The sequence below is a fragment of the Equus przewalskii genome, chromosome 28 (genome assembly GCF_037783145.1).
Source record: "Equus przewalskii isolate Varuska chromosome 28, EquPr2, whole genome shotgun sequence".
NCBI lineage: Eukaryota > Metazoa > Chordata > Mammalia > Perissodactyla > Equidae > Equus > Equus przewalskii.
The window spans coordinates 37,137,062-37,152,590 of NC_091858.1; the positions used below are offsets into that span (position 1 = coordinate 37,137,062).

Genomic DNA, 15,529 nt, shown 5'->3' on the forward strand with positions numbered 1-15,529 from the left:
CTTGGCATTTCTAAGCCTGCACAAGCTGGACAGCTTCTCTGGCATTATGCCCTTCTGGGTCCTCTCCTGGCCAGGTTCAGGTGCCTGTCACCCAGCCCTCAGGCATCAGGCCGTGGGAGGGAGCTCTACCTCGAGTGGGGTTGACCGTTCCGGGCTCTCAGGGTTGTGGGCACATTGTTTGCACACTACCAGCTGTGAAACTGCACAATCATCCATAATGAAACGAGCCAGAAGTGTAAGAAGATGTCAGTAGGTACGATTCGCAACAGGAAAGCCACAACCAGTTGCCTTTTCAAGTTTTATTAGTCTGAAGCAAGAGAAAACTGAGCATAACCAACTAACACATGCTTAAAAGGCTCTACAACCATGATTTCAGAGCTGCTGGATCTCGTCAGCACCCAAGACTACAGCCGCCAGTGTGGACAGTGGCTTTGCACAGACCGCCAGGTGCCTGTATCAATGGCTGTCATCTTCCAGCCCATTCTCCCTCAAGAATGTGCAAACGAAGTTGTATAGCCTTATGGCAAACATTAGCTCTTCCCTTTCGATGGACATAAACTAATAGTAACCAAATACCAAAATTAAAAGCACAATGCACGATCAATGATCAGGCCACATAGGACATTGCTCCGTCACCCCTTTGGAACAAGCACACAGCGTTCCAATGACTTTCAGGCATTTTTTTCCATCTCCAGGTGGCTACTCCCTTTATTGGGAGGCAGACGCTGGTATGAGCTTCGGCTTGGCCTGCTGGGGCGGCGACACGTCTGGGATCTTTTCCCCGTGTTTGTATACGCTGATGGTGACGTCAATCTTCTCACCCCCGTACTTGTTCTTGACGTTCATGCTGTACTTGCCGGAATCCTCGGAGGTCACCCCCTTGATGGTCAAGCTGACGTACTTGGCCTGCTCCACCTTGACGGAGAAGTGTTCACTGAGCTCGATGTCCTTGTCATTCTTGAACCACACCACTTCGGGGTCAGGGTTTCCAAACACCGTGCAGGTCAGATTCAAGGTCTTCGAGAGGGACGGGTGGGCAGAGAGGGAGAGTTAGAAACCGAAAAGTCAGATTGCCTCTGAGTGAGATGGGCCCTCCCTCACACCCAGTTGTCTTTATCTGTCTTTCCCATCATTCATTTAGTGAACCCGCTCTTTATATATGTAAGCACCATGCTAGACACCAGGGATCGAAAAAGAGCAGGATGCAAAGAACTTCACAGTTTCATGTGGCAGCTCATGAGAAAAATCAATGGTAATTTTTTTCTATTTATTCTCAGCATTAATCCATGGCTTAAGTTAATTAAAGAATTTGAAGGTAAGCAAGCTCTACATATGAGAGTAGATACGTTTAGCCTGTTTCTAAATTTCCTTTATATTCAGACTTATGGATCCATTTTACCAATTCCTCTGGAAAACCCAGAGAGTATTTGTCTTGCAGTAAATCAGATGCAGCAAATGCATTGTTAACACTTCCTTAAAATGTACTTCCGGCCTATGGGAGAGTAACACTATTGCTAATTTCTCAATTACGTCTTTATTGTGAGATTCACGACTATTCTGCCTCTGACTCTAGGCTTTTTTTAGCACTAAAGAAAAAGTCTATAAATTTTTGTATTTTGGCTTAATAAAATTCTCTCAGGTACCCATGTCCCCATAACGTTGAGATAGAATCTCTGAAGTACCCCATTACACATCAGTAATTCCACTGACAGGTAACAAATTAAAACCTCAATAAGTAGTTTCCATTATATGTTCCAAAATGACCTTAAAAAATGGAGCAGAGATTTTTTTTTTTCATTTCACACTTGAAGAGAGTGGTTCCCACCTTCTTGAAGGTGGGTATGGGTGTGGCCCACCTGATCCCAGTCGATTATTCCTTTGAACACCCAGGACCAGGTGCATGAGAAGCAGGTGGCCGCACAGGCCTGGAAACAAGAGTTGCCGCAACACCTGCTTTGCGGTGCCTGAGTCACGCACATGGTTGCAAGGGGTCATTTGTGGATTCAGAAGATTAAACTCTCTATCCCTTGACCATACGAGGGTTATCAGAGGCAGCCTAAGCCAGGCAGGCAGTGGGTAGGGAGCTCCCAGCCCTCTGGAGGCTGAGCAACATGTAGCCCACTGTCCAGGTTCCCTGTGCTTGGCCCAATGGCCCAACAGCCCCACAGCTTCAGACCGGCCTGCGTTGTTGGAACCCCAGGCTGTCCTAACTGTGCCCAGCTGTCTGTCCTTACCTTGCCCTCCATTATGGTCACCACATCAGGTAAGCCACCAACCACCTTGCCACGATCTGTAAGGAGAAGGGGATTCAGGTGAGGTCACTGTCAACAGAGATGTCCCCAGGGAGAGGCCCCTGCTGGGCACCCTGGGGTGCAAAACGAGCACAGGGAGGACCTGGTGCTCTCCTGGCGAAGGCACACAAACAAGAAAGGTGTTTCCTGGGGGGATAAACCATGTGCCAAGGACACAGGGAGGAAGGTCCTGATGCTGCCCAGGGTAAGGTCGTGAAACGCAGTAGGGAGACGTGGAATGTGAGGGGCCCCCGAGAGGATGAACTCATCAAGGGCTCACCACGGAGCACACCGCAGTCTACGACTCAGCCAGGAAGCGGAGGGATCCAGGGCATTGGAGAGCAGGATTTTGCAAGGGTGGTGTATTATATGTGTTTTTAATGATCACTATAATATGATATTTGACATCTTAAAAATCCTTCCTGGCTGGGGAGAGACTGCCCCTCCCAGTTACCAATCCTCAGAGACAGCAAAGGGCCCCAGCCAGTGGCCTGTCCTTGATGTGCCCACCAGCCACCCAGAGTCAGGCCCCTCTACCTGCCCTGCACCCAGGAGGCAAGATTTCTCCTCCTGAGTCATTCAGGGCTGGGTGCCAGGCAGCCAGGACCACCCTACAGCCCAAAGCCCAAGGAAATTATTCCAACCAGCCAAACTGTCTCCTCTTGGGGCTGCCCCTGACTGACCGTCCCACAGAGAACATAGAACAAGTGGAGGAGGACGAGAGGAGAAAGGAGGCAGGTGGGTAAGCAGGAGCTAGGCTGACCCGGCAGCTGGGCCGGGTGGCGTGGGACGTTTTTGCAGAATTAGGAGCATCCACGTGGAGAGGCGGAGTGGGGTGGTTTCAAGTCAGAGTGAGACAGATTGCGGTTCATTACTTAACATGCAAAATTAACACTCTAAAACATGGACCCTTTTGCCCCACCCTAAACAATACATTGTGTTTGTTATAATCCGACATGTACTTACTCTTCTCTGCAAAAGCCGCTGCCCTGAGAGGTAGGGGGGGTGGAGGGGAGAGAAAGAGAGAGACGCAATTAAATGCCATCAGCAAGGAGCATCACGCGCTTCAGAGGTCCACTCGAGAGGAGAGCAGCGGGGAGGATGAACGCCTTGCTTCCTCCCAGCAGAACACATTCGGGATCTGAGGAACCATGTCCATAGATGGCTCCTGATGTCACCCATTGCCCACCGCCCACCTTGAGAGGGAAGATGCGGTCTTCCAGCTGCTAAAACCCCCAGAAAAGATGGCGTTCAAACTCGTAGGTTGGAGAGGGTTTTTTTCACCAAATTCACCATATTGAATTGGAGATTTTTAGATACTTTTTACGTGGTCAGTTTCTGATTTATCTTAGTCATCTTTTCAACCAATATTTATTGAACAAACTACTGTGGGCCAACGACTGTTCTTAGTTTTGGATACTCTAAAACTCAGACTCATTTAAAAATCCCAATCATTCTTTAAAAAGTTGCTGTAGGCAATGGAATATGATTAAAAAGAAATGAGCTATCAAGCCATGAAAAGACATGGAGGAACTTAAATAACTAAGTGAAAGAAGCCACTCTGAGAAAGCCACACGCTGCGTGCTTTCAACTACACGAGATTCTAGAAAAGGCAAAACTGTGGAGCCAGTAAAAGAACTAGTGGTGCCCAGCGGTTGGAGGAGGGAAGAATGAACAGATGGAGCACAGAGGATTTTAGGGCGGTGAAACTACTCTGTATGATACTAAAATGGTGGATACGTGTCAGTATACATTTATCCAAACCCGTAGAATGTACAACACCCAGAGTGAGCCCTAATGTAATCTATGGACTCTGGGTGATGATGACGTGTCAGTGCGGGTTCATCGATTGTTAACAAATGTACTATCTGGTGGGGATGTTGTTGACTGTGGAGGAGGCCGGGGGGGAAGGGTATAGGGGAAACCTGTACCTTTTCCCCAGTTTTGCTGTGAACCTAAAACTGCTCTAAAAAATTAGTCTTAAAAAAATTGAAACTGAAGATTTCTCTGTACGATATGTTGACATAATTATCACTACTTCAGAAATTCATTATTTTAATCACTTAAAGCAACAAGGGTTATTATGACTCTAGAAAGTTGATTTATAAACTTATAGTTTAGAAGAACGCCTGCCCTTCTATGTATTGAATTGCTTAAATGGTCATTTTTATTCGGATCCTAGGAACATCACAGTCCTTGGGTACCCTAGGCCTCCACAGATGTGCCCACCCTTGGCCCAGTGACCCCACCTCAACGGTACCCCAGATGGCAGCACAACGAGCCAACATGCAAGTCTTACTTGAGCTGCTGGAACTCTGCAAATGCTTCATCAAAAGCTGGAAGGAAACAATTCCTGTGTTAGTACCTGTTTTCACATGTTTACTCAATGTGTTACTATTGTTACTATGCGTTTAACAAAGGCTGTGAATAAACGGCTTGTGTGCATTCACTCGGATGCTCTCCCAGTGAGTCTGCTTCATGAAAACTGACAAACACCCAAGTGAATAAATTGATCATTCAGAAATAATTTTCTCTGAATGAAAATGTTAAAATCAGATTGTTTTGCTCTCAGCATCTATACAGATCACTAAATACAAAATTACTAGATGCTAAGGAAGAAGGATCTTACCTTGACCAGACAGGTCCAGTGAGCGCTGATGGTTATCTTTGCCATCAAAAATCTCAAAAGTGTATTTTCCTTTATCCTTCTCCGTGGGCTCACAGATCTGCAGCCAGGCCATGTCTTCACTCCCTCCAATCCTCATGTGCTCACTAGATGCAACCTTAGCATCTCTGTTAAAAAAGTAACCCGAACACATTTCAATTTAGAAGCTCATTTTATGCAGGAGATACCTATGGGACAATATTACACGTTTGGGTGTGGAGCCTTTTCTAACTTGCCAAGGCTAATGTCGTAATAGGTTTTGCTGGATACTATAAATTTATTAACTACATCAATAGCTCATATCTGAAAACCTTCTAAAGTTAAATCTGATACTTAGTTTTTAAAGATACATTGTTATTTAATATATGCTTATTGCCCACTACATAATGGACTTAAAAATATTCTATACGGTATGGCATTTTTTTCCTCAAAAAATCAAAAATAGAATTACCATATGATCCAGGGATTCACTTCTGGATACGTATGCAAAAGAATTGAAAGCAAGGACTCAACCAAGTATCTGTACATCCATGTTCATGACAGCATTATTCACAATAGCTAAACGGTGGAAGCAACCCAAGTGTCCAGGGACAGATGAATAGATAAACAAAATGTGGTTTATACATACAACGGAATATTATTCGGCCTTAAAAAGGTGGGAAATTCTGACACATACTACAAGGATGAAACTTGAAAGCATTATGCCAAGTGAAATAAGCTAGTTACAAAAAGACAATTAGTGTATGATTCCACTTATATGAGGTACTCAGAGTAGCCACGTTCACTGAGACAGAAGGCGGAATGGGGGGTCCCAGGGGCTGGGGTCAGGGGAGGATGGGGGAATGGGGAGTCGTCTAATTGGTGCAGAGTTTCAGTTCTGCCAGGTGAAAAAGTTCTGGAGATCAATGGTGGTGATGGTGGCACAACAGTGTGAATGTAGTTAATGTGACTGAGCCGTACACTTAAAAATGGTTACAACAGGGGCGGCCCAGTGGCATAGTGGTTAAGTTCACACGCTCCACTTCAGCTGCCCGGGGTTTGCAGCTTCGGATCCTGGGCACAGACCTAGCACTGCTAGTCAAGCCACACTGTGGCGGCATCCCACATAAAACAGAGGAAGATTGGCACAGATGTTAGCTCAGTGACAATCTTCCTCACAAAAAAAAAGTTAAAATGGTAAATTTTATGCTTTGTATATTTTATCACAATTTTTTAAAACTTGAAATAAAAATAAACAGTGGATACCATTCCTGCCTTGTAAGGTAGTGTGCACTCTGCACGGCATGTGCAATATGTAAAACCAGCCTGCTCGTGGAGTTCAAATGCGTGTCAATTATTTCCTAAAGCTACTTTGATCTCCAGGGAGTGAGAAAGGTTTGTGGAAGCTATAGTCAGGGGCATGTGAAGAGTAAGACTTGGGACAGACAGAAACCAGAATGTGGGTCTATTTCTGTCATGCACCAGCTCCAGGAAAGTGGAACCCCGGCAAAGTCAGTGGTGCTGGGGCTGGCAGAGAACCGCCTATAATGGTGCGTTTGGTTACTCTTGCCAGTAACCACGTATCCCCTGGGTTCATTTGGGAAAAGGAATTCTCCAACCCTCCTCACCACGACAGCCATTTATCTAGTACATCTTTCATTCAACAAAATCCATTAGGCCCATAATAAAGGCAGAGCTCTGTGAGCCGTGAGGGCTCGGGGCAGCCAGCACCTGAGGCACAGCTCAGCATGGGCTGTCCCCAGTGCTCAGAGCAGCATCGTCATTATTAAGGTGACGGACAACCCATTCCAGTGCTCAGACATACTCGTTCCCATGGACCAAAGACAATTGGACTTTACATAGTGATTCTCAGCTCTGCAGAGGAAAACGCTCTTTCAAAGAAAATATACTGTGCAATGGATCAGCCGTTCAACCCCAAACCCCACAATGCTAAGAACGGTGAGCAGCGCATCTGTGCCAACCTGCAGACAGAAACAGACAGCAGCACGCAATCGAAAAGTCACAGCTTGATGAAGGGGCTTCTTTATCCCCTGTGTGCACTGACAAGTGGGTATTCTTTAGACCAATCGGCAAGTCACCATTGTAGACGGTGGGGACGGAGGCCGGGAGGCCGCTGTGACAGTTTACCGGCTAACGTACTACACCCAGGAAAACAGCCGCTAACAAGTGTGCGGAATAGAGTGAGAAAGACGCATTTTCCCAACACGGATGGCCTGCGATGTCTGGTCTCACTCCCTTTGTTGGAGCTGTTGGTGTGAGGTTGGCCTCAACGCCTCAAAGTTCAGATAGAGACACACATGCGTGCGCGCACGCAGGAGCGAATATTAGCGACGGCTTCCTAAGCAAGACTCACTGACCAGGCAGGGATTTTAGTGTGAGCCGTCTGCTACACAGGACCAAGGCCCTCCCTCTGCCCGTCCCAAACACAGGACCCGCGACCTGCCCTCCCTGTGAGGAGTGGACGTTGCTTTGGGATCCATGACGTGCTCCCTGCTCAGCTGAGAAGCGGATGGTTTCCACCAGGCCTGGGGATTTGCACTCTGCACCAAAAGTTGTGCTAGCAACCGTTGGGGGTAAAAAAGGATTGCCTGAGTTTGCTACATTCACACCGTGGCTGCCAGAGCATCACCAGAGGCAGCCCCTGGCTCGTTATGCCACGCATTTGGGACTCAGGTGGGAGAAGTTGTTTGCTTTACCTCCACGAATTCAAATGCGTCTTCCTAGAAGATCGAAATTATGCACCGAAATTGCTGTGCTCTGCAGGCACCGGTGAGGACGTTCCAGCCTCTGCTGTGTGTGCGGCGACACAGAGACAGGCGGAGTCTAGAATCCCTTTGGTGGGGCGTAGCTGAAAGCCTGAGACCTAAGCTGTCAGAGCTGTGAGGAAAAGCTGATGAGTCTCCATGTTCTCAGCTGCATGGTACGTGGCTTCATTCAACAGGCGAAATTCATTTGGCCCCAAAGTCACCTTACAAATGCTTCGGGACGTGGCGATCATTTCAGCCTTAGAGGCATTTATGTTCTATTGAAATATGTCCTGTTCCAATGGTGATCTGTCCTACTGTTAGCAAGTTGCTTGTAGGAAAAAAAACCTCGATTTTCTTTTTTTTTTGGACATATAAGACAATGGAAAAGGCAGCCATGAATTCGAGCTTTCACCAAACAGCTCCTGATAGGTACAGATGTCCTCCCAACTTCAATGTGATCAACACCACTGTCCAGCGGCAGCAGAGACGGACAGACACACTGCAAACGGCTGCTCCACTGGCCTTGCCTCGATGGCCCTTGGCCTTGGGAGCTGTCTGTCATTCAAGAGTAAGTTAAAGAAAGCCACTCTGCTGCACCCAGAGCTTCTTTCAGTGACGACCTTTGGCATCCACACGGCGTCAGCGCAGCCATGAGGAAGGGCAAAGACCACTGCAGCAGCTGAGGAGGGGGCGTCCACAAAACGCCACGCCACACCACAACTGACCTGCTTGTGCACTTCCCAGACCCCCTGCGTCCATGGCCGGAGCTCCAGGCTCTGACACCAGCCTTGGCTCTGGCTGCAGGAAAGCCCTGCTCCTTGAGCTCAGCAGCCCGTAAGCCTTCTGGTTCCCTGACAAGCCACTCGCCCTTAGGAGTGGAAATACACTAATCCCACACTTGACCTCTGACCCCTCTCGCAACCCCTCACCTTTTCTGGACTGAGCACTAATTCTTTTCTCCAGAAGCCACTTGCAAGCAGACAGCCAGGAGCAGAGTTTGGAGCAGACACTCCCCACCAGTCCCCTCCATCCCCCCCGGCTCAGATCCCCCATTCCTGGCTGCCCACCTCCAGGAGGACTCCTGTCTCCAGCTCCTCCCCTGGGTCAGCATGTCCCACCCTAACCCCACGCCCTCCATGATTTCCACTGAAATTACTCAACTTATAAGAAGGCCAAACAAGTCTTAGCAGTCAAAAACAGCTGCAGGATGCTTGGGTATCTTTTCACAGAATTAATTACTACTGTTACATAGATAGTGACTTTGGCTTTTTGGGTTGTTTGGGTTTTGTTTCTGTTGTGGGACATAAATGGACCAAATCTGACAAAACTTCTTCCTTGGTTTTATTATTTGATCACGAAACATGACCAGATTCCTTCATTCTAAACAAAAATTTAAAATTTATGCTAATATAAGAAAGAGGAGAGTATAAGAAAGCAGATGTGTGTCTGGTTATTTGTGCAAAAGGCACAGGCAGATTGGCTACCCACATGGGTGGGGGAAGGGGTGTGAACAGGGGCAGACGGGGATGGGCCAGCAGACATTTCTGCTGGGCTCCGACCCTCAGACCATGCTGTGCTTCTCATACCCCCAAAATAAACGACCGAGGTCCAAGAGAACGGGCGGGGAACCCAAACTAGAGCACAGGCAGTAGCAAATGAGCTTAACTACGCTGGAAAAGAATTGCACACCACCCTGAAGAGGGTGAGGAAGAAAGGAAATAACCAAGCTACGTCAGGAAACAGTATTTCACTGGACTCTACAAGGCCAAGACGAAAAGAACTGTGCAAAACACCACACAAATCATGCAAAACACCGTGCTCTGGTTTCTAATTGGTCTCTCATGAGGATGTGAGTTAGTGAATCTGAAACTCCTTGATGTGAATATACTAGGATTGAAAAAAGTAAGTCACACTATTATAGGTGAGAGCCAGGTTTCGTGGTGGGGAAGGAAGGTACCAGTAAGGAAAGCGAGAGGCTTGAGGGAATCCCATGGTATGGACTGGAATCGAAGATATCAACCTGAACTCAGAATTTGACACATACACAGATAACGAGACACAGAATAAGCACCGATCAGTGTGCACACCTGAGTCGGGCTGTGTCCCCTTAGTCCCCAGCCCCATCTGCTCAGAGGTCATAAGAACACTGACCCCACAGCGATGGGACATCTGAGGCACAGGTCCTGGTGTCTGAAGCCACCCTTCAATACCAGGGACAGGCCTTCCTGGAGAAGCCATTGATTCCAGGCTGGGGCAGGGAAGCACGAGAGGAATCAAGAATATCCTACAGGCCCAGGAAGGAAGAAATTCTCATAAACAGCTGGGGGCACGTTGAAGGACACAGGGACAACCTGAAGCAGCTCCCAAGGGCCAAAGTTGGGACAAGTTGAGCAAGGTAGTAATAACAGTGACAACAAGGCTAATATCGGATTATACCCATAGAAGAAAATAAATATCCGTGAGTCCACACTGATGGTACCAGATAGTTGGAGAAATAAATATATGAGGGAGGAGGGGTGGCACTTCCTCAACAGAGGGGCTCCACAATAAAGAGGAACTTCTAATAAATGTAGAAAGACTGAAGGCAATCGAAGATCATCAGGAGGTCAACTTCAGTCATAATTGCTGTGGCAAGATTCACTGTTGAATCCTCAGATTTGTGGACAAAAGTTTGAAGAGGACAAAGAGATTTACAAAGTCCCCAAGTGTGTCCCCAACATATTTATTAACTACAAAGGGGAAAATGGTGACTTTGTTGGGGCCGGCCCAGTGACTAGTGGTTGAGTTTGCAGGCTCCGCTTCAGTGGCCCAGGGTTCATGGTTTAGGATTCCAGGTACGAATCTACACACCGCTCATCAAGCCGTGCTGTGGTGGTGTCCCACATACAAAATAAGGAAGATGGGCAACAGCTGTTAGCTCAGGGACAATCTTCCTCACCAAAAAAACAAGAAAGAAAGAAAATGGTGACTTTGCAAGGGAGAAGCCTGGCAAACCACCCAACCGAGCGATAAGATATACCAACATCGCTTTTGTTGTTTTCTGACTAAAAATGAATAACTTCAGTCTAATCAGGGGAAATCATGAGATACACCCAAATTGAAGGGCATTCTATGACATACTCCACCAGACGTCTTGAAGAACATCCAGGTCGTGAAAGAAGGAAAGACTGGGGAGCAGTTGCAGATTCGAGATTAAGGAGACGGGATAACTAAATATAAAGTGGCATCCCGGAAAACAGGTGCAAGTTGCATGAGGTCTGTTGTCTGGAGAACAGCATCCTGTCACTGGTAATTTCCCGGGTTTGCTGATGTCAACATCAATGGGAGCTGGTGAAGCCTCTCCAGGAACTCTCTGTACTGTCTTTGCAACTTTTCTATAAGCCTAAAATTACTCCAAATGAAATATTTTCAAGTATTAAATACTGAAACAAGCAGTCGGCACTGACACGGTTCAGAAGTCTAAAAGCTAAGTCTAGGATAAACAGTGGCTCCACAGAGGAAGGCAGGTGATGACGCACGAGGAAAGCAGGTCCTCGACTCCTTACGGATGGTGGTTGAACCTGAGTCAGCTGAAGGCTGCTATGAACACAGGTCTGAGTGTAAACAGCCACGTGGTGTCCCAACAGGAGATGAATAATCCTGCTCGTCTCAGCGTGGTCAGACGTTCAAGCAAAATCCACCCAGCTACTGCCTCCCGGTTTAAAGAAAGAGGTAGATAAAATGGAAACAATTGCAAAAGCTAGGAAATATCTGCATCTGGCTGGAGGAGACAGTATTGAGGATGAGCACCTCCCACAAGAAGAGCCCCACAAGGCGGCATAGGCTGAGGGGAGCTTACGACACAAGCCACCTTCCACCACGGCTGTCATGCTGACCAGAGTCACCAGCACAGCAAAGGCAGGAGACACTGGGGTTTTCTGATGGGTGACGGGACCATCGGAACCTCCCACCTTTGGTAGCTGCTTCAGGCCAGGAGCCCGTTAAGGTAGTGCGAAAGCCACTCCACAGGGTCACCGAGATGGTTCCACACCTCCTTCAGCTCTTCCCACTCGATCCCCTCCCGTCCCCCTCTTGTGACACATTAGGTGACAACCAACAAGCCTGGGGTGTGCAGGAAGGGTGCCTCAGACATCGGGGCAGAACAGCATCCCCATCCCCCAGTTAGTTCAAGGGTTCACGGAGAATTCAGGGCACCCCTGAAGGTTTTCAACGCTTCCCGAGTTGCGTTAAAATATAATTCTGAAATTAAAGCCAGCTCTTGTTTTTTCTTCTATAAAGACACCATGAAATTTCTTCAGTGGCTGGGACACTTCTAAGTCTTAAGCGGTCAATATTTTCACAATTTGAGATCTGGCCCTTTCCAGATGACATATTAATTTCTTTTCTTTGAGTAAGAGGGGGAAATCCTTTATTGGGAGAATGTTTTTGCTGAGTTTCTCTTTGTACGCTTCTAACTCATTTTGAATAGGTTTCCGAGCCATCCTTTAAAGTGGCACTTTCCCATTCCTTGATATATTACTCAGCATTTTTAACCAAAGAACAATTGTCCTTGCTTACGTCCGCACTTCACAAAATTCTCATCATACTCTGTGGCTTCCGTGTCGTCCATTAACACAAAATATTGGGGTGTCCACAGCACAAGTCCTCAACAGCACTTCCTCAGCATCCTAGATTTTGTCAAGTGGGCCATTTAGTCTCAAAAGGCAGATCGTATTCCACATTACGCACTATTTTTCCAGTTGCTATCTAATAAGAACTTATTCAATGGTCAAATAGTGAAATACAATCAAACACTATATTTTAGCGATAGAATATAACTTCAAAATATAATGTACAGTTTAATATTGTCTAATTGTCAAATAGTAAAATGTAACTGAGTTATATTTTAGTTACTGAATTGTAAAGAAATACTTGTTCTATTGTACAGTTCTGTTTGGAGAAGAGAAAACATGGGAACCACGCCACTGTTAAGAGTCCCTGGAAATTTACGATGCTGCCACCTCCTCCGTTGGTCTCTGGTGACCTTTTCATCTAGTACAACTTTATTGATAAGTCAGAGACGTGATTTGTGTCCTTGTCCCCCAGTCCGTCTGTCTGTCTATAACCCATCTCCTCCCTCAAGGCTAGACATTCCTCAGTTGAGTAGTGGCTAGAAGCAGACCAACTAGGGTTTAAACCCCTGCGCTTTTGCTTACTAGTCCTGTGACTTTGAACAAAATGATCGATGGTCCTCTCAAACGTCAGTGTCCACATCTATGAAACGTAGGGATTAATACCTAACTCATACGGCTTTTGTGAGGGTTAAATGAAACCCTATGGGTTAAGTGTGAACACAAAGTGGCTGCTTGCTGCTGCTCACGTGTCATCCCTCCACCAGCACGCATGTGTGTGTTCTGGCGGGATGTGGGGATGTGAATCTCGGCACCACAGCCCCCAGCCCAGAGCCCACTGCTCACACACAGGGAGACAAAGCTGAAGCAGGAGCAGGTTCTCCCTGAGGACGGACAGGTTTATGAGGGAATACACGACACTCCTCACAACGGTGTGTGATGACTTACTCACTGCAAGGCAGTGTGCCGTAAGTAACAAAGAAGCCCAGAGAAGGAAGCGATTAATTCTCCTTTTCCAGGGTAAGGTTTGATTCAGCTAGAACCATAGATTTACTCATTTGTCTTAAAAATAAATCCTTATAAACAATTATATCACAAAAATACTCCAGCTTCAGTCTTTGAGGCTCCTGTTACTGGAAGCTTTTGTAAGAAGACCCTGGGGCCCGCCTGGTGGTGCAGCAGTTAAGTTCAAACGTTCCACTTCCAGGCCTGGGGGTCACCGGTTCAGATCCCAGGTGTGGACCTACACACTGTTTATCAAGCCATGCTGTGGCAGGCATCCCACATATAAAGTAGAGGAAGATGGGCATGGATGTTAGCTCAGGGCCAGTCTTCCTCAGCAAAAGAGGAGGATTGGTGGTGGATATTAGCTCAGGGCTAATCTTCCTCAAAAAAAGGACCCTGCTTCTGATACACTTTCCTAATCGACCCCTTCATATGGGGACCTTAATGACTCCACCTGAGACCGAGTTCCAGACTATTAAAAATACAGATATGTAAGATTCCAAACGCAGGTGCCCTAAGACTCCAATACATCTAATTATTTTATGTTTCAAAGCATAAAATCCAAGACAAAAGCACAGCATGTCGACATTTAAAGAGGGTAAAAAAAATCCCAAGAATATTGATCTTTTCAGCACTTCCATTACTCACAAATAGATTGACCTAAACAAAATAATGCTTTTAAAAGTGAAACAGTCATAACCATAGAGTCTATCTTTTGGAATGTTAACTAGAGAAATATAACATCTAAAGGCACGATGTGGACACTAGTTTAGATTTTGGAACACTGACATCATGGAAAAATTGGCCTAAAAATGTTGCCCACATCTTCCACTTAGAGGAGAGAGAGACAACAAGACACGGCCCCTCTCAGTCCACCCCTCTGAAGTTCTGCGTCTGCGGCTACCGCTCAGGAGATGGTGACCCCATCAGCACTGTTTCCTCGGAGACCTGCTCCTCTCCCTGGTTGTTTTAGAGACAAGCTTGGGGCTGGATATCCAAGGGCTGGGGCGATGGGTACTCTTCTGCATGCTGTGACTTCTATGAAAGTCTCAAGGGCTCTAATGGTGACCACACCCACCTGGATATGCAGCAGAGCAGCGAACACGAAATACAGAAAAACCTGCTGCTTATACAGGGCTTGATCGTGTTTTCTTTCCTCTTTTAGTTTAAGTATTGGGCTTGTTTTCTCCTTTTCTTTTTCATCTATCTAGTGGGAAACCAACAGACTGGAAATTTGGAGCGTGGTTTCTAAATATTATTTTCCCATCAGCTCTCTGCTAGATTCCAGATAAAATGTGTTCCCAGTAGAGCCGCCTTTGGCAAAACCGAGACGTTGAAGACATTTGTCTCTGGCACCTGCAGGCGTTTCTTTATCTTTCTGCTTTTCCCTGGTGCTCCCATTGCCATGATGGCCCCCTGCCCTGAGCCAAAGGCTGCCATCATTTCTCAAAAGGACAAAGTCTCAAGGGGATGGTCAGTGCTGTGACGTGTTGCTGTGGAGCCTCGCCTCCCAGCTGTAAGGGCACTGCCCTTGTCTACGGCATGGCCACGGTCCACTGCTCTTGTACTTACTTGTGATACCAGTTCACTTTCATTTCTTCAGTAAAATATTTCATGAAGCACTGAAGTCTTATTCCTTCTGGGGTGCAGAGTATCTTGAGTGGAGAAGCAGATGCTCCTGCAAAAAATAACACATACTCAGATCTACGAAAAGCAGCACGTGCTATGTTAGAACGGAAAGGTGCTGTTGCCAGAATCTCTGCTCCATCCAGCATAAATATATTCCCACATTCATGTATTCTACAGTCTGTCTGCCACAAATTCTTGTAATTTACCCATGTCATATTCATTCATTAAATAAGCATTTTCCACACTAGAATTATTTGAAAAGCTCTTTGCTGAATACTGAAGAACCATCAACTGCTCCTTAGCAGCTCAGCTAAAGAAGAGGAGGAAAAATCGTGCAAATAGCACTGCAACACAGTAAATGCTGCACTGATTGATCTGGAACTTAAGCATTGTCGAAAATCAGCGAATGGAAGGTGAGTCAGCAGAAGGGATCTAGGGCAGTCAAGGAGATGGGGGACAAAGGTCCGTCCTTTGAGATGAGTAAAAACTGGAAGAGAGGAAAGAGGGCAGAAGAAAGCAGAGGCAGCAAGAGGGACACACGAGACGAGAACGTCCTTGGCCAGTTTAGAGCAGGAATTTAGG

At 46.6% G+C, this 15,529-nt stretch overlaps 1 protein-coding gene across 12 annotated transcripts in view; it reads right to left on the minus strand.

Moving 5' to 3' along the window:
- Nucleotides 1-284: 284 nt before the first annotated feature.
- MYOM2 (myomesin 2) overlaps nucleotides 285-15,529 on the minus strand; it is a 94,211-nt gene continuing 78,966 nt past the window's right edge. For all 12 annotated transcript variants that reach the window (XM_070598383.1, XM_070598381.1, XM_070598384.1 and 9 more), the window contains 6 exons: nucleotides 14,891-14,996; nucleotides 4,921-5,084; nucleotides 4,591-4,627; nucleotides 3,258-3,280; nucleotides 2,235-2,290; nucleotides 285-1,017 (listed from right to left, as the gene is read on the minus strand). In XM_070598383.1, the coding sequence (XP_070454484.1) occupies nucleotides 709-1,017; nucleotides 2,235-2,290; nucleotides 3,258-3,280; nucleotides 4,591-4,627; nucleotides 4,921-5,084; nucleotides 14,891-14,996 (695 nt within the window). In that variant the 3' untranslated portion in view covers nucleotides 285-708. The remainder of the gene's footprint in view (nucleotides 1,018-2,234; nucleotides 2,291-3,257; nucleotides 3,281-4,590; nucleotides 4,628-4,920; nucleotides 5,085-14,890; nucleotides 14,997-15,529) is intronic.